Source organism: Ptychodera flava, chromosome 16 (genome assembly GCF_041260155.1).
Source record: "Ptychodera flava strain L36383 chromosome 16, AS_Pfla_20210202, whole genome shotgun sequence".
Classification (NCBI taxonomy): domain Eukaryota; kingdom Metazoa; phylum Hemichordata; class Enteropneusta; family Ptychoderidae; genus Ptychodera; species Ptychodera flava.
The window spans coordinates 38,206,081-38,226,775 of NC_091943.1; the positions used below are offsets into that span (position 1 = coordinate 38,206,081).

General features: G+C 36.0%; 1 protein-coding gene across 1 annotated transcript; it reads right to left on the reverse strand.

Moving 5' to 3' along the window:
- Positions 1-332: 332 nt before the first annotated feature.
- On the reverse strand, positions 333-20,355 carry LOC139114786 (queuine tRNA-ribosyltransferase accessory subunit 2-like). The gene is made up of 8 exons (XM_070676713.1): positions 19,803-20,355; positions 13,641-13,809; positions 12,776-12,949; positions 11,443-11,616; positions 10,591-10,691; positions 10,162-10,362; positions 8,356-8,481; positions 333-611 (listed from the first exon to the last, which is right to left on the reverse strand). Exons 1-8 carry the CDS (start codon positions 20,003-20,005, stop codon positions 509-511), a joined length of 1,251 nt encoding a protein of 416 aa, XP_070532814.1. The 5' UTR covers positions 20,006-20,355; the 3' UTR covers positions 333-508.
- Between the last annotated feature and the right edge of the window lie 340 nt (positions 20,356-20,695).

Genomic DNA, 20,695 nt, shown 5'->3' on the forward strand with positions numbered 1-20,695 from the left:
CGTTTTCTTTTTATCAAGCCTTCTCTGTTTTTTGTTGTTGACATTTGCTTATGTATTTAGGATCTGCTTCTCCCATTGCTATAGAAGTTGATATGCATGTTCCTAAAGATGACCTCCAGTACCTAAGTTGGAGACCTTATTTGCTTTTGTCATTCTTGTTTTTCCTGGTTTAAATATTTCTCGAATGGACCAATTCAAACCGAATAGGAGCACATAGTGTCCTTGACGGTATTTTTATTTTTATTTTATTGACTGCCATGTTTAGTACGTTCTAATGCCTTCTTGTACACTTCTCTGTGTAACATTCAAAGATGTGACACCAAATTCAAAAGTCACTGTTGGTTTCATGAAGAAACAAGTTTAATTAACCATCAATATCATTCCAATCATTATGTCTTCTTTCAGGACTGATTTTTAGATCAAGAACTACAAAGGTAGAAGTCTCAATAAAAGTACAGATTGGTAGGTTTTACTGCCCAACACCAGGTAACCACATACACTCCTCGTGTCATCTCAGAAGCATTATCCTGGCTTTCAATGCCTGGAATCTGTCTTCATTCAAGGAATCTCGTATTTCTTGAAAGAACAGAAAATAATGATGAAAATTGTGCCTGCAACAGAACAGAAGAGAATGCAGAGGTGATGCAATTACAGTGGCTCAATGTCTGTACAATGAACCTTGGAATAAATGTTTCATTTGTCTTGAAGGTCCATACATATCGCTGACATGCCAACACCACATTTCCTTCAAAAGTGCTGCATGGGCAACACTTACCTACGATAGTATTTACACACAGTCCAACATGGCTGTAAGCTGGCCATTTTGTATGGATTTTCTAAATGTCAAGAAGTGAGCTTATCAGTCTAGTGAGTTTTATTTGACATAGGACACATTTCAACTGATGTGATATGAGATTATCTAGGGTTTGGATAAGTCACATCTACCATGGGGTTTGAAATTGTCACACTTACCAACCATTGGGGTTTGGCTTTGTCACAGCCATCTTTAGGTTTTGATATGTCACAGCTACTTAGGCTTTGAATTTGTCACACCCACAGTGGGTTTTTAATTTGTTGCACCTACCATCAAAGAGGGTTGGCATAATCACACCTATCACGGGGTCGGAATCTGCCTCAGCTACAGTGAGGTTTGGATATGACACATCTACAGTGGGTTTGAATTTGTCAGACCAACCAATTATGGGGGTTTGGCTTTGTTACACACATATCATAAGGTCTGAATCTATCACACATCATGGGGTATGAACATTTCACTCATGAGGTTTGAATCTGTCACACATCCAGAGTTTGAGTTTGTCACAGCATAGAGTTCAGATCCCTTTTACCAGATTTGTAGTCCTCATACCGTGTCAGGATTTTGATCAGTTAAAGCTACAATTACATACCACGGGGTGATTGACAATACATGTATTATCTTTGTAATTTGCCGAGTGGAGCCCCATTGCTGCTGTATTAACAGTTTTTCAAACTAACTTACTGTCTTTAGAGTACAATTATGAACTTATTTTTTCTGAAACTCAAAGCTGTTTTTCCATTGTAGCTTCTCCAGCATGGCTGTCAGCCAGTCTTTCAAAATATTATTGAGAGCAAAATTTCTCAAGATATGACACTGGATCATGACCACTGAGCTGCTCCATGAGAGCAGGAATAGAGTGACATTGTGATCCGGAGTACAGTTTTCAGATTTTGGCCATTTTTCTCATAATGAAAGGATAATTCCATATCATAATGCAAACTGTTTGCAACAGGTTTTTTAATTATTAAATTTTCAGATAAAACAAGTCATTGACAATGACATAGTCCCCACTTGTAATAGGAGAATTAGTCTTGATGGGGCAGGAAAATGTGGTCATTAAGAAGTATCACTGGAGTGTATATGTTCAAATCTATGGACACATAGGTCTATGTCATTGTTCCCAATTTGCAACAAGAGGCATGTCTAAGTTATGGTTCTAAATCGGAAAAAAAGATCAGACCTCTAGCTGTATTGGCAAGCCAAGAAAAACATATGGGCATAATAAATGAGGTAAAAGATGTGACATCTTAAGGTCTATTATTCTATCTAAATTAAAGCGTATAGAACTTGTAGTTACTGAGCTATGCATATATACGCTTAATCAAGGTCAAAGGTCATCAAGGTCACATGACATTTCGAAAAAAAAATTGTAATGCTAATTAATTCATATATGCCAAAATTCAGACCTGTAGCTCTATTGGCTTGCCCACAATTATATATGTGCATAATTAATAGAGGTAAAGCATGTGCTGTCATAAGGTCTCCCATCCTACTAAATATAAAGGACATAGCACTTGTGGTTACTTATTTATTGACATTTTAGGTAAAAGGTTATCAAGGTCACATGACATTTTGTCAAAAAATTTCTATCCTATAGTCTATCCCTATATACCAATCATACATCTAGCTCTATTGGCTCACTCAACATTAGATATGCACATAATTAATGCGGTACAATATGTGGCATGATAAGGTGTCCCATCATACCAAATATGAAGGGTGCGGCACTTGTGGTTCCTGAGTTATGGACAGATATGTATATTTGAGGTCAAAGGTCACCGAGGTCGCATGACATTTTGTCAAAAATATTGTCTTGATAAGTTATCCCTATATACCAAAAATCAGACCTCTAGCTCTATTGGCTCGCTCAAAATTAGATATGTGCATAATTAATGAGGTATAATATGTGTCGTCATAAGGTGTCCCATCATACCATATATGAAGGGTGTAGCACTTGTGGTTACTGAGCTATGCACAAATATGTATATTTATGGTCAAAGGTCATAGAGGTCACGTGACATTTTGTCAAAAAAACTGTATTGCTAAGTTATCCATATATACCAAAAATCAGACCTCTAGCCCTACTGGCTCGCTCAAAATTAGATATGCACATAATTAATGAGGTACAATATGTGGTGTCATAGGGTGTCCCATCATACCATATACGAAAGGTTTAGGACTTGTGGTTACTGAGTTATGGACAAATATGTATATTTAAGGTCAAAGGTCACCGAGGTCACGTGACATTTTGTCAAAAAATTGTATTGCTAAGTTATCCATATATACCAAAAGTCAGACCTCTAGCTCTATTGGCTCGCTCAAAATTAGATATGCACATAATTATGTGGTGTCATAGGGTGTCCATCATACCATATATGAAAGGTTTAGGACTTGTGGTTACTGAGTTACGGACAAATATGTATATTTGAGGTCAAAGGTCACCAAGGTCATGTGACATTTTGTCAAAGTGTCTGAGATATCTGCGTGAACGGATGGACTCATGGATGGACTCACGGACAGACATGACCCAATCTACAAGCCCCCTGGACTTTATCTGTGGGGACTAAAAACTGTGTCACTGCATCCTTTTTGCAATATGAATACGATGAGAAACTAAATTTTTATTTTTCTTGGCCTTATACATGGGAGTCTATGGACTGCCTTATACATGGGAGTCTATGGACTTCTTTAGGGACCGTCTCAGATTGTCGCAAAAGTTCAAAAAACGAAATTTCTTCGTTTAGATCAAACCCCCTCCCCCCTTCCCCTAAACGAAACTTCAAAAGTGCGAAAATGTTCATGTCTGCCTGAGAGTACAATGTTGCATTTTGCGCACGGACGCACGGACATGACCAAACCTATAAGTCCCCCCCCGGTGTCCGTGGGGACTAATTACCTTGCTTATTATAAAAGTAAATTTGTAGCTTCTTGTATTATGACACAGTGACTTATGGAACATGGCTTGTGGGACATATGGTCTGTTACTATTAGCAAGTGATGGGTAGACTTAACTGTGACTTTGTTGTTTTTATGATTTAAAAATAGCGTCAATGACACTGTAGCTCCCATCCTGGACTATTTAGTGTTTGTTCTCTGGTCAGATATTTGAACATGTGTGAAAGGGATAAAGTGCATGAAGTGAAAATACTTAAATGTAGTGTACTGGAGACAGTGAAATATGTTTAATGTAATTATTCAGAATATAAAATGGAAAACATAGGGCCAAAGTCCCTGAAGCTACAATAGACATGGATACAAAATTAAGTATTTCCTGACTGTATGAAATTATCTCACTTTAATAGGTCATCCTAGGGACTTGTAAACCAAATGTTAAAGCTGTCTGACTAGCGGTTTTGAAAAAACAAGCAACTCAACAGTTGACAGAGCTCTGCTGTGTAATATGTAGAGAATAACCTTTTGTGACACATGTATTGATGAAGAAGGTGGATATCTTTCATTAACATTGTAAGTGAGTTCTGTTGAATAAGTTGAGACTGTACATACGCAGAGAAAGCACACTGAAGAGACAAATGTTTGACTATTTTGAGCAATTTCTTTTAGATAACATACAGGGCACAATAAATGACGGTTCAGAATATGTCAAAGTTGGGATTCAGGAAAGTTGCGTTTACATGTTTTAATCCTCCAAGATGGTAAGCATTTCACTACGAACTGTCAAAAAAGGTTGAACTTTCTGATAATTCCACATAAAAATTATTTTGGCTTTGATGATTTCCTAATTAATTCAATTATTTAAAATCATATTATTTTTTTCTGGGTGAATTGATAGGGTTTATACAATACAAGATTTACATACAATGCAAGTCAAATTTTGACCAAAAATGACAAAAAAATTCCTTAAAAATACACATTTGCATATTTCATCACAATTTGAACAAATCTAAGTTGGGTTACCCCTAGGGACCTGTATACCAAATAACAAAGCTGTCTGACCAGCGGTTATGAAGAAGAAGATTTTTTATCAAAAACACCTTTTTTGGCATTAATTTGCCTATTTTCAACAATATCAAAAAATTAAAAAAAATAGTTTCTCAAAATCATATTTTTAATCTACACAACAAATATCGAATCAGTAAGTACTGCGGTTCTCAAGATATTTGAGTGGACGGACGCCTCACAAACGGACATACATACATACATACATACATACATACATACAGACTGACGACGGACGCTGGACGGATACCCATCCCAATAGCTTCTATAGACTATAGTCTATAGTAGCTAAAAATACAGAATGATATATATCGAATACTGTGATACAACCATTAACTCAACAAGTCATTTACAATGACATAGTCCCCACTTGTAATAGGAGTATTAGTCTTGATGGGGCAGGAAAATGTGGTCATTAAGAAGTATCACTGGAGTGTATATGTTGAGATCTATGGGCACATAGGTCTATGTTGTTGTTCCCAATTTGAAACACATGAGGCATGTCTAAGTTACGGTTCTAAATCGGGAAAAAAGATCAGACCTCTAGCAGTATTGGCCAGCCAAGAAATACATATGCGCATTATAAATGAGGTACAAGATGTGACATCTTAAGGTCTAATATCCTATCAAAATTGGAGGGTATAGAACTTGTGGTTACTGAAATATGCATATATATGTATAATCAAGGTCAAAGGTCATCGAGGTCACATGACATTTTGAAAAAAAAAATTATATTGCTAATAATCCCTATATGCAAAAAATCAGATCTCTAGCTCTATTCGCTTGCTCAGAATTAGATGCGTACATAATTAATGAGGTAAAGCGTGTGTTGTCATAAGGTCTCCCATCCTACTAAATACAAAGGACATAGCACTTGTGGTTAATTATTTATTGACATAAACATATATTTTAGGTAAAAGGTCATTGAGGTCACATGACATTTGGTCAAAAAATTTCTCTCCTATAGTTATCCCTATATACCAAAAATCAGACATCCAGCTCTATTGGCTCGCTCAGAATGAGATATGCGCATAATTATTGAGGTACAGTATGTGGCGTCATAAGGTGTCCAATCATACCAAACATGAAGGGTGTAGCACTTGTGGTTACCGAGTTATGGAAAATATGTATATTTGAGGTCAAAGGTCACCGAGGTCACGTGACATTTTGTCAAAAAAATTGTTTTGCTAAGTTATCCCTATATACCAAAAATCAGACCTCTAGCTCTATTGGCTCGCTCAAAATTAGATATGCACATAATTAATGAGGTACAATATGTGGCGTCATAAGGTGTCCCATCATACCATACATGAAGGCTGTAGCACTTGTGGTTACTGAGTTAGGGACAAATATGTATATTTGAGGTCAAAGGTCACGAGGTCACGTGACATTTTGTCAAAAAAATTGTATTGCTAAGTTATCCCTATATACCAAAAATCAGACCTCTAGCTCTATTGGATCGCTCAAAATTAGATATGCGCATAATTAATGAGGTACAATATGTGGCGTCATAAGGTGTCCCATCATACCATACATGAAGGCTGTAGCACTTGTTGTTACTGAGTTATGGAAAAATATGTATATTTGAGGTCAAAGGTCACCGAGGTCACGTTACATTTTGTCAAAAAAATTGTATTGCTAAGTTATCCCTATATACCAAAAATCAGACCTCTAGCTCTATTGGCTCGCTCAAAATTAGATATGTGCATAATTAATGAGGTACAATATGTGGCGTCATAAGGTGTCCCATCATACCATACATGAAGGCTGTAGCACTTGTTGTTACTGAGTTATGGACAAATATGTATATTTGAGGTCAAAGGTCACCGAGGTCACGTGACATTTTGTCAAAAAAATTGTATTGCTAAGTTATCCCTGTATACCAAAATCAGACATCCAGCTCTATTGGCTCGCTCAAAATTAGATATGTGCATAATTAATGAGGTACAATATGTGGCGTCATAAGGTGTCCCATCATACCATACATGAAGGCTGTAGCACTTGTGTTACTGAGTTATGGACAAATATGTATATTTGAGGTCAAAGGTCACCGAGGTCACGTGACATTTTGTCAAAAAAATTGTATTGCTAAGTTATCCCTATATACCAAAAATCAGACCTCTAGCTCTATTGGCTCGCTCAAAATTAGATATGCGCATAATTAATGAGGTACAATATGTGGCGTCATAAGGTGTCCCATCATACCATACATGAAGGCTGTAGCACTTGTGGTTACTGAGTTATGGACAAATATGTATATTCGAGGTCAAAGGTCACCGAGGTCACGTGACATTTTGTCAAAAAAATTGTTTTGCTAAGTTATCCCTATATACCAAAAATCAGACCTCTAGCTCTATTGGCTCGCTCAAAATTAGATATGTGCATAATTAATGAGGTACAATATGTGGCGTCATAAGGTGTCCCATCATACCATACATGAAGGCTGTAGCACTTGTGGTTACTGATTTATCGACAAATATGTATATTTGAGGTCAAAGGTCACCAAGGTCACGTGACATTTTGTCAAAAAAATTGTTTTGCTAAGTTATCCCTATATACCAAAAATCAGACCTCTAGCTCTATTGGCTCGCTCAAAATTAGATATGTGCATAATTAATGAGGTACAATATGTGGCGTCACAAGCTGTCCCATCATACCATATATGAAGGGTGGTAGCACTTGTGGTTACTGAGTTATGGACAAATATGTATATTTGAGATCAAAGGTCATCAAGGTCACATGACATTTTGTCAAAATATCCGAGATATCTGCGTGAACGGATGGACTCACGGATGGACGAACAGACGGACATGACCCAATCTATAAGCTCACTGGACTTCATCTGTGGGGACTAAAAATTGTGTCACTGCATCCTTTTTGCAATATGAATACGATGAGAAACTAAATTTTTATTTTTCGTGGCCTTATACATGGGAGTCTATGGAGATCTGCCTTATACATGGGAGTCTATGGACGTGTAAACTAAACATATGCAAATTTCACCACGATTTGCCCAAATTTGGGAAAGGTCACTCCTATGCACTTCCATACCAAGTTTCAAATCAATCGGACTTGTGGTTTCAGAGCAGGAGATTTTTTGACCAAAAATGGGAGAAAATTACAAAAAATTCATGAAAAATAGCAAGTCCAAGATACTGACCCAAGATGTGCACAATCATTTCATGTCAGCCCAAAGTACTTACATGCTAATTTTTCATGTAATCTGCTCAGTGGTTATTGAGTTTTTTCAATTTTGACTGTTTTTACATTTTTTCACTTAATTGCATATTTTTGGCAATGACAACTTCATTTGAACAAAATCTCATCTACAGCCCATCATCCATGTACACACCAAATATCAAGATGAAATGTACAGCGGTTTTGGAGTTTTTGATGTTGACGGACAGACATACAGACATACAGACATACAGACATACAGACACACAGACATACAGACATACAGACATACAGACATACATACATACAGACATTTCCCTAGCCTATAAGAATAGCTTCCATTGCCATATATACATATGGCTATGGGAGCTAAAAATGGTTTCACAGTTAGGTTGTATACTTACAACATTAGTAGAACTCTTGCAAGTAATTCTTTAGTCATTAAGAGATGATGTATGTAAGCTTTAGTGTGGTTCTTACAGCAGTAACACTGACATCCAGACACCAATGAAGTCATATCTTCTTTGTATCTGTATTTATGATACAATTGAAAAAAGTCATCATATGATCCATACATTGTGATATGTTTGCATTCAATAAATGAATTGGTAGACCAGCAAATGAAAGGATCTGTGATATTTTTTCCTTTAAAGTATTTCACTTTTTACACTATTTTGTGATTGTGTAAATTAGATGTGTGCTTTCTGGTGTGCCAGCAAACAATGTTCACGTAATATTGACAATTTATCTGCTAAATTTTCATTTGGATGTGGACAATTTTGTTACAATTCGAACAAATTTGCAATTGAGGTTATTGTAGTCACCTATACAACTAAAATCAAATTGATGAGACAATCTTGCCAGGGTGGTACAATGCTGTAATTTTGTATGACATATTAATGAACGTATGCAAGTACACATATACGAATGTAGCACATATGCACGTCATACACACACACATGTGCATATGTATTCATGCAAGCATGTATGAATATATATCTGTATGCATGCGTGCATATATATGTATTGCTTACATTAAAATTTATGAGGTAACATAGAATTTTCCTTAAATCAAAAATTCAATGTTACGTAGACATGTATGTATGTGCATGCATATGTGTACATGTTTGCATGAATACACATGTATGTGCATGCATATTTATGTAGACATCAAAATTGAGGGGGTAACATGGAATTTTTGATTTATGAAAGACATTGCCCAATACTGTCATAAAAGACTGGTTTAATACTTGAATGATTATAGAATGCTACATGTGCTAAGTCCTTATAACTGTAAGTGCATGCTACTCAAAGTGGCTACACCAGACAGCACATACAGGGAACAACCATGCTGCATGGCAGTCAATCTCCGTACAGAGATTGCAGTGTGGCATGGATAATTATAACCTAGCTAGGGAGTCTCAGCAGTAGCCACACTAATCTCTGCTACAGCCAACATTTTACACCCACTTTTTGAGTATTGCATGTTTTTTCAAAAATATATTTTCTGTCTTTTTTTATATATAATACTTCGAACCAAAAAAAGTTACATCAGTGAGGAATGCACCAGTTTCAATATCAATCCTTGATTCTGTGAACACTCGCAAAACAGACCATGCTCTGGGTTACATGGCATTGCATGGCAGTGTGACATATATATATATATATATATATATATATATATATATATATATATTATATATATATATATATATATATATATATATATATATATATATATATATATATATATATTATATATATACACCCGGTATAATATATATATCGGGTGTGTGTGTGTGTGTGTGTGTGTGTGTGTGTGTGTGTGTGTGTGTATATATTTATATATATATATATATATATATATATATATATATATATATATATTAGTATATATGTATATATATATATATATATATATATATATATATATATATATATATATATATATATATTATATATATATATATATATATATATATATTATATATATATATATATATATATATATACGTGTGTGTGTATCTCACAGGGTAAAAAGACTGGATTTTATACACAAAACTATTGCACCACTTCCACAAGACCCTTCTCCTCCCCACTTCTAATTGTTTTCATGGAGAGACATACAGTACAAGGTGAGAGAGGTTAGGCATAGCCCAATGGTTTACATTATATTATTCTATTTGGTAAATCAATAGGAGAAATGTTACCTTTGGTCATTGAGGTCTATTTCATAATCAGTTTTACACAAAGAGTTTACTCCATTTTGACGGTTATTAGTCACTGTAGGAGATTGTTGACTGAACTCTTCATGACATGTTGTCTGCTGTGAATTGTCTAAATCTTCTGGGTCACTGTGATTGAAATTGAACGTCAGGGCACATCCTCTTTCTGTTACCACATATGGAAATCTGCAATTGGTAATTAAGGTTAGAAAACCAAGAGAACAGCAAAAACTCTATTCCCTTTTCTTGAGTTTTTTTAACTGAAGTATTTTATGCAATGTCATTGTTTATTTTCTACAAAGAAAACAAATGTGAACAATATTATTTACTACAAACTAATTCAATAACCTGATCCTACAGTGTATCTACATGAAAATTCAAAGCAGCCTTGTTGTCAGTTTTGATAAAGGATACGCAGAATCGAAGATATCGATTCCAGCTTCAATGTCCTGCATAACTTGATCTGGTCTTCCAGAACCATGAATAATTCTTGGTTTATCTTCTGGTAGTTCTGCCTATCATTAAATAAAATTAAAACCAGTTAACTTGACCAAATAATACCTTTGGTTGAGTGTTGGGTTGACCTGTAGATTTTCAGATTTTGTCTTGTAGAAGGTCAATTTAGAATGCAAGGTGAGATATGATTTATTACTGAACAAATATGATACATTATTGGCTGAGATCTGGTGACACTAGCCTGACATCCCAAGGTATGAAGTACAGTTCCCATGTTTGGTGCAAACTTACAAAACTATTAAGGGGTTTTTAAAATTATTTAGAACAATATTCCTGTCACTGCCAAGGAGAAATTAGCCAACCTTGTGTACATAAACTTTGACTTTTTGTGGCGAATGCTGATGTATTATGATTCACTGGCCTTATAGATATATTTGAACCCTGGCCCCTGCATAATCCTTGGCATCATGTGGAGATTTACTGTCAAACAGATAGTAGCAGTGGTATAAATTTCAGAGAAGTCTCTTTCACTACGAATAAGAAGAAATGGGATAGTGTCTGTCATGCTTACACAATATCACACCTTTGAAGTGAGTTGATTTGAAGTTGAAAAATGGTTGAAAAACATGAGGTTCTGAGATTACACTTGGGAAACAACTCATTTAATAGATTTCTTGTAATGTTTACATACATAGACATAATATCTAATGTAAGCCATCGACATTGTACAAACATTTAAATTTCAATACAAAAAGGGAATTTCTCTATAGATTTTAGGGCTAAAGGAGCCTGCAACTTATCACAACTCACCAAAGTGACTAACAGCAAATCCTTATCAACTTCTGATGTCACGGAATCTCCATGGAAACCATCTAATACAAAACCAGACACTGGTCGTTTGGCAGTCTCTCTTACAGATCTTAATCTTTCATCACTTATATCCCCTCCCTCTATTACTCCAAATACTTGGGTATCTTTGAGTTCCTGAAATATACAATTCGATTATGATAAGAAATTCATATAGTGTTTGGTATCCATCAAAATGTTCACTGGCACATTACACAGTGTCACATGGGTAAGCTCTCTCAAAAAAGTAGGTCTTGAGTCTGGATTTGAAAACTTCAGTACTTGATGCAGAACGAATATAATCAGGCAGGCCATTCCACGATGTGGCAGCAGCATGTAAAAATGAACAATCGCCATAAGACTTGAGTCATGTCCGTGAAATTTTGAGAGATAATCCATCTCCTGAATGGAGAGATCTGGAAGGGTTACTGCGATAAGTGTAATCAGGTATACAGGCGCAGAATCATTCAGACCCTTGTAGGTAAGGAGTAAAATCTTGAATTGAATTCTATATTATTATATATATATGACTGGTAGCCAGCAGAATTTTATCAGAATAGGAGATATGTGTTCTTGTTTCTTCACAAGTGCAATTAAATGTGCAGCAGAGTTTTGTACTCTCTGTAATAATGTGATGTTGGATGTCAGTAATCAAAATAAAAGAATGCAATTTCAGATTTTCAGATTAACATTTGAGAACTTGTGCTTGTAATGTGCCAGTGCTCTGAATGGTTATTATCCATATTGGTATTGTTAGCATAAAGTACGCGTAATTGCCTGGAAATACTATCGTGTGTACAATGTTAAAAGTGTTTTCTGACAAAAAATTGAGACTTTGATTAATAAAGGATGTATCATAATTAATAAGCTGATCAACATGATGATTTTACTATACACAAAGATTTCAATCATGTTTGAAAGTCACCCTGAAGTTCTTGTAGCTTGATATCAAGTATTGTAAGTCTCTCTCTAAAAATTTGTAGATTTCAATGCTGATATTGCATGTTAAACTGGATATTAAAGCAACAAAAGAATAAATGTGAATATCTTTATAAGTTTTGTGCATCATTGATCAACAAAATTACATATTCCTAATGACCCTAGCATTCAGTAAACATGTACACTGCTATGTCAAAAAAGGACTTCTCTTTATGAGATGTTCATCGTTTAACCGTGATAATTCTTTTAGGTTTTCATTACTGTATATGACAGATAAATCAAATACAACTTTAATTTATACTCTGCAGTTTTGCCATTGGTAGATCAGACATTGTACATCCATGATAACTCAACATACCTGTGAATTTTGTTTAGCATTCAGAACTGCATCCAAGAAATTCAGGGTTCTGTCAACGGATTTCACTGTTCTTTTCCTGGATGATCTTATGGCAGTTTGATCACCATCGTACAAAGACTCAAACCAGTCTGGCTGAATACACTTAACCATAGTAATCAGATTATCAGGAGATAACTGGTACAAACAAAGAAAATAAACTGTTCATTAACATAGCAACATACAGCTGTGAATGAAGGTTTACAATCTTTGCCTTCTTACTGTCTATGTCACAATACACACACATCTCGTGGTACCAATCGAACAAAATGATAAATAATATTGATTACTGTTATATCCAATATTCTAGATGCTCAATGACTATCTTTATCATGGACTGAAACCATTCAGTGTTGGTTTAATTTTAAGATGTTGATTTCATCAGGCTGATCGATATCTCAGCCACTGCTAGACTGATTCAGTGTTACATGCATCCTCTCTAAAAGTTATACCCTGGTCCCTCATACCAAAAATAACAACACAGAACTTGTCCTTTGCCAAGGGAAATATACATGTACTAGCATTACACCTTTAACTCATTCTTGATAAATAAATGCAGGATAACAAAACCTTTTTGCTCTGTGTTTGTCAGTTTGCAACACAGGAGTTACATGAGCCTGACCTCAAGATGAGAATTATCATTCCATCCGTTGCACTATTTACCATTTCACATCACAAAATATCTCAATGAGTTTTCAGTACAGTGGCAAAAGGTAACTTACAAAGTGAATACAAACAGCTACTTTATGACAGCAATGACTAAAGCGATTCCAGAGTCTTAATCAAACTGACAATGTTACAGAGTGAGTTGATGAACAGTCTAACTTACCCTCATTCTGCCGCCAGGACACCAAATTGATGCACACTGTCTTTCATTATACCCTGATGGAGTTGAAGTGCCTGGATCCTGAACAGACAGAAATAACATGGATTCTGGAAGATTTGAAAATTTGCTGATACCATCCTTGAAGTCTTCTAATATTTCCTGGTTCTCAGCTCTGAAAATCAAATTAAATAATTATTATTGTATTGACTTGAGTCTCTCTCAGTGCTGTGTTAACAAGGTTTATCATTCTTGAAAAATACAAAATTCTACATTTAGAAATGTCACTCCAATATTATCACAAATGTTTTAGAGTTGTCAGATGTTAAAAGTATGTATACAGGGATGTGTAAATCTATTAAAGTTAATGATATTTCATTTGAAATGATCTCTGCAAATAACAACATTTAGTGAGTGACTTTATGAAGCAGGGAACATTGCTTACATTGCATTGGATTGATTTCAGCGCAAAAAAAATGAAAAGTGGTTGTACCAAACTGAAAAAGAGAAAGCAAGGTTACATCCTGTGGTAACGCTTGAAAACTCGGTGACTTCCAATCCCACTTCCCCACTCCTCTTTCCCTACCCATCCCTACCCACCCATTTCAGTTTCTATACCATTTCCAGTTTCTATACCAACTAATAGAATGCAATGTGCAGGCTGCAATGATGATATTATACCTTAACAAGTGACACAGCCCATGTCATGGTGAAATAGACATTGAACATGTGAAACCATGATCACAGCCATGCCTAAATACATAAACTGATATGTAATGAAAGCGTAATACAGTGACAGCCATAAACTGTACAAAACATTCTGCAATCACAATGTCACAATCATCAGTAATTTTTCCAGATTATTCAAATCCCAAATATTTCTTGTTTTGCTAAGGGCTAGAAGTTTGCACAATTCTTGATGATTTTTTCAGTACTTTTATTTTAATATCAACTATTTTCTTGTTCTACTTCCCAAGGCATGTTGAGATACACTGCATTCAGCTTGTCAACTCAGCCTCTACATGTATAATCTAAATACATTGTGATTGTTGACAAGTAAATGCTAGTCTAGACTTGCATTCAAATGTAAACAATAACAGCTTCATTTACACATATACATGCTGTGTTGACAAGCTAAAGAGTGTGGGTGTTTCAATGAGCTTTGAGGTTAGAATAAGAACTTACAATCAACATACAAAACAAATAATAGAGAAAAAATCATCAAAAGTTACAGCTACTGGCACTCTACTGAAAGTCTCTCTTCTAAACATATTAACATGTGAATCTCGCAGTATCAAAAATATCCATGAAATCGCAACAAACTGGCCGCTCAGTGGCCATATTGAACATATAGTGAAATAAATTGACGTACATATATATGCCCTGTACTATATCATTGTACCAGCACTGAACAAAAAAGGTTCAGGGATAGTTGAGTAACGGTTCAAAAACATGAAACATTTGTAACAAAATGGCCGCCCGGCAGCCACATTGGATCATATCGGAAAATAAATTGAAGTGCATATATATGCCATAGTACTTTATCTGTGTACCGAAATTGAACAAAATCGGTTCAGGGATAGTTGAGTTATGGTTCGAAAACATGAAAAATTCGCAACAAAATGGCCGTCCAGTGGCCATATCAGATCATATCATAAATGACGTGCATATGTATTGCACAGTACTTTATCCTTGCACACAGTTTGAAGAAAATTGGCTCAGGGGTGACAGAGAAACAGCTGCTGACGGATGGATGGATGGGCGGACGGACAGACAGACGGACGGATGGGACCCAATCCATAAGTCCCCATCAGACTGCATCCGCGGGGACTAAAAAGTGCTTTACCAAAACAGTAACCAGTGGCAGTTAATTGTAACCTAATGTCAGATGTAAGGTGAGCTTAAAATTTGAAAAAACCAATAGATTTAAAACCCTTAATACTATGCGTCTTTATATGTGTGTGTATATGTATATATGTATGTATGTGTGTATTTATGTACAGTGCATAATTTTCAAGACGGCAAAGCAGCTGCAAAGGCGATACTGTGAATTTGCAATCTCATACACTGAGTCACAAGGCAGGTGTAATGTAGTACACATTCCGGGAGAAACTCCCCTGTATAGCATTCACCCCACTCACGCATTTCAAATTAAAACAGAACACAAATCATTAGTGTTTACCCCACTCAAACATTCACAAATCACAGACTTGAACCAAGTCTAGTACACATTGTGTGTATTACTACAACAGCAATAATTTGGCATAGATTTCATACATCATTCAGGATTCCAGTGCTGTTGTGTATTAATGCAAGTATACTACGATGAAAGAAATATTACATTTTTATCAGAAATGATCATATATAAATATATTAATGACATAAATAATTCAATCTCTGATCAAGACTGATAAGACCTTTTATATGACGGTGTAAAAAAAGGGGGAGCTCTTTTTGTGTATGGCCCCATTGGAAAATCCAAGCGCCTGTGAGGGTGACCCGTACTAATGGAACACCTTTGATTTCGGGGGGGGGGGGGGGGGGGGGGTGGTGGGGGGGGGGGGGGGGGAGGGGGGGGGGGGGGGAGGGGGGGTTGTATGACTGAGAAAAAAAAATTGTCATAACAGACAGAAGTGAAAAAAAAATTGTCACAATGCACCAGAAATTAGCAAAATTTGGAAACCCTATTCTCATGTATTCTTTGCCGGCGCGCCGCCATAGGCGGCGCAAATGTTTTTCCCACAAGCAATGCTTATGTTTTTTCCCAGCACTTATGATATAAGCATGCACTACATAGGTCTACTTTACACCTCAGTACACTCAATGTTTTCCTTCCCTTTTCTGACCCAAGAAATCATACCCCCCCCCCCATTTCAGGATTTCTGTTGCAATATCTTAATGGCATAGGCACTATCTAAAGGGGACTTTTTGACTTCTGTAAATTGTGAAAATTTTAAAACACAAGACAGGAGTCAATAAACTGGTGTTAAAACCAATATATCATTCTCTCAATATAAAGAGAAAGATGTACAAGTTGACAATGAAAAATTGAGGAACTACAAATATAATGAAATACAAGGGAGGGGGTCACTAAAAAAATTGAAAACTTCAGGGGGGCGTTACTCAAAATGTGGAGAGGAAGAAGGGGGCGGGGTTACTCAATTTTTTTTTTGGCGAAATAAATTGAAACACATCTCAGATTACACCATTGCACACATCCATTTCTCAAAATTTTCAATGCGAGAGGAGGGCACCCCCTCTCATGCTCTCCTCCCCCACTTGGGTCTTCTAACAGTTTTACTGGTAAAAGACAAATTTAAAATACCTATCGGATTGCACTACACTGTATCGTGGCACACATCAATTTCTCAAAATTTTCACAGGATCTAGGACAAAACTGAACTGTTGTGAATTCATCCTTTATTATCACAGAAACATGTTTTAATTTACCTCAGTTCAATGACCATTTTGACAGTTAAACATACCATATTCAGGCTTTTCATTAGAAGCTGGCAGCTGGAGAAATGACACAAGAGGGTCACAGATTTCCCGTTCCTGTATATTTATTTATCTTCCCAGTCTCTGGCAAACAGAACTGTTTTTCACAAATTGTATTGTCATTGTTTGGTTGTTGAATATTGTGACACAAACACTGATCATGCAAAAAATGTAAACATAGGGCCAAAGTCCCTGAAGCTACTATAGACATGGATACAAAATTAAGTATTTCCTGACTGTATGAAATGATCTCACTAAGGTCATCCTAGGGACATGTAAACCAAATATTAAAGCGGTCTGACCAGCGGTTTGAAAAAAACAAGCGACTCAACAGTTGACAGAGCTCTGCTGTGTTATGTAGAGAATAACCTTTTGTGACACATGTATTGATGAAGAAGGTGGATATCTTTGATAGCTCATTTCAGGATGGCCTGACCAAAAAGGGAAAAAAATTCCGTAAAAATACAGATTTGCATATTTCATGAGACTATATTAGTCTATAATAGCAAATAAACGAGAGTTAATTACATTCTAATTAAAGTAAACAAGACTTGCTTAAATCAAGATTTACGTCATAAAGTCAGGTTATAAAGAATCTTGAGCAAATTATCTTTTAATATCAGTATTTTCATCCTATTAACCAAGCATATTTTAACTTTTAAATTAACATTGTAAGTAAGTTCTGTTGAATAAGTTGAGACAGTACGTACTCAGAGAGAAAGCACACTGAAGAGACAAATGTTTGTAACTTAAGAAGTTCAAGGTCATCAAAAGCATTATAAGGAATCATGTTACACTTTCATTGCACTGTTTACACAGATTGCATAATTGCTATAAATAGCACGAGGAATCTTACAGCTCAGCTTTACCATAAAAACCCTATCACTTTGACCACTCTTTTAATTGACCACTCTATTTTTTTCCTCAAAAAGTAATCTTATTTTATCCTTACCAAGTCAACCATAAATGGAAATTAGAACTTTCTCTATCTCTATTTATTTGACCACCCTATCATGACAAACTATTATGAGCAATTTCTTTTAGATAACATAAATGGTGGTTCAGAATATATCACAGTTGGGATTCAGGAAAGTTGCCTTTACATGTTTTAATCCTCCAAGATGTTAAGCATTTCACTATGAACTGTCAAAAAAGTTGAACTTTCTGATAATTCCACACTAAAATTATTTTGGCTTTGATGATTTCCTAATTAATTCAATTATTTAAAATCATATTAATTATTTTTTTCTGGGTGAATTGATAGGGTTTATACAGTACAAGAATTACATACAATGTTAGTCAAATTTTGACCAAAAATGACAAAAAAATTCCTTAAAAATACACATTTGCATATTTCATCACAATTTGAACAAATCTAAGTTAGGTTATCCCTAGGAACCTGTATACCAAATAACAAAGCTGTCTGACCAGCGGTTATGAAGAAGAAGATTTTTTACCAAAAACACCTTTTTTGGCATTAATTTGCCTATTTTCAACAATATCAAAAAATTAAAAAAAACAGTTTCTCAAAATCATATTTTTCATCTACACAACAAATATCAAATCAGTAAGTACTGCGGTTCTCAAGATATTTGAGTGGACGGACGCCTCACAAACGGACATACATACATACATACATACATACATACATACATACATACATACATACATACAGACTGACGACGGACGCCGGACGGATACCCATCCCAATAGCTTCTATAGACTATAGTCTATAGTAGCTAAAAAATATTGCAGTGTTCAATGTCATTTTCAAACAGTTTTACCGAGTGCAAAATAACCAGAAACTCCTCTCAGATTGCACCATTAAACACATCAATTTCCCAAAATTTCCAATACAAGAGGGGGAAACCCCCTCTCGTGCTCTCCCCCTTGGGGTGTTCTAACACTTTCACTTAGTAAAAAAATTAAAAAACACCTCTCAGATTGCACCAGACTGCACCATTGCACACATCAATATCTTAAAAATTTCCGTGCAAGATAGGGGAATGCCCCTGTGACACTTTCCCCCTAAGCCTCTCGCGTGTTCTCCCTCTGTACTTTCAAATTCTGCCCGGTCAGATATCCTAGTGAAAACCCTGTCATAATACCCATCCAAATTAAACAATATACTATATGGTTAGATACTGCGTGAGCTTTTTATATCTTTATTTTATTGTGACTTTCAATTTCATTTTGATGGTTTCACCTTTTTTGAACCATCATGAGATAACTGACGGTAGTCTAGCAGAGCACATCAGGATTGCTGTATTTTGTAAATCTTACAAATACATGCATTTGTATTTAACTTTTCTAAGTGGGGGATCAGTCAAAATTTCAGAGTTAGAGAGGGGAGTTACTCAAATTCATCATGGATGACGGGGGGGGGGGGGGGAGGGGGGTGTCACTTGAAAATTTCTGAGTTTCAGGCCATAAATAATGACGGCTCCCTTATATACAACGCATTACAAACTTGATGACAAATAAAAAAAAATTGCACTGCTACTCCATTTGGAAAAAAAAAATTGATGGAAGTATGACAGTAGAAAAAAAAATTGCTGTCACTGTGACAGGAAAAAAAAATTTGCTCCCATACCCATTTCCTCCATACCCCTCCTAAAAAATCAAATGGTTCTCCCCTAAGGCTGAAGAAACCGATGTGACGTGACTTACAGCGTTGGGAGGGTGAGCTGAATGCCGAAAGGGACCTCTGGTAGTGTTCCCATCATGTCCTTAGTCAAATGCGGCGCTGCAGCTCCTCTTGTGTACGTAAGACAACATGGAATGCTCATCTTGTAGTTGCCTTGTAGACCAACATCAACAAGCTCGCCTAATCGACAGCCACCGCTCACTGTTTTCCTTAAAATCAACTTCATTCTCACGATCGACGACTCAGTACGACAATGTGGAGGAGGCTGAAGTGGACCGGTCTAGTTCACATGTTCCAACCACTGGCCGGCTGCTGTGTGATCGGACAGCGCGCAGCTGGGGAGCTAAGAAAGCAGTAGTCTGGTTCCCTGACCCATTTCCCCGGTAGAGGGCGTGGGGAAATGGGGGTATACAAAACGAAGACCGAAGATCGAAGACCGAACACCGAAGATCGAAGACCGAAGACCGAAGACCCCTGAATTTGGATTAAAGGCACGATGCACTCTAACCGGCAAGGACGGATCGAACGAGAAGGGTCCGCTGACCTCCCTCCGAGCTCAGACATTATCTCCGTCCTGTGGCGGAGCAGGTCAAAAATTTGCATAGTTCATTGCGCATGCAAGGTAGACATTAGCAATATGACGATCTATGTAAGTAAAGTAAGCCTTTATTGAAATCGTATCCCAGTTGGGATCTTGATCATAAAGTACAATAAAGGTTTTGCAAAAACAACAATGAAAGAGTATATATAATATATATATAAATATAAATATCTATACATGAGGTCAACATATTAAAGGTTCATAAATAGTTTACTTTGTCTTTTTCATTTTGTCTTGTCTGAGTTTAAAACATGTATGTATGTATTTTCCCAATTCACATAGTGATGCTTTATCTGTCCTTGAAAAGATGCTTAC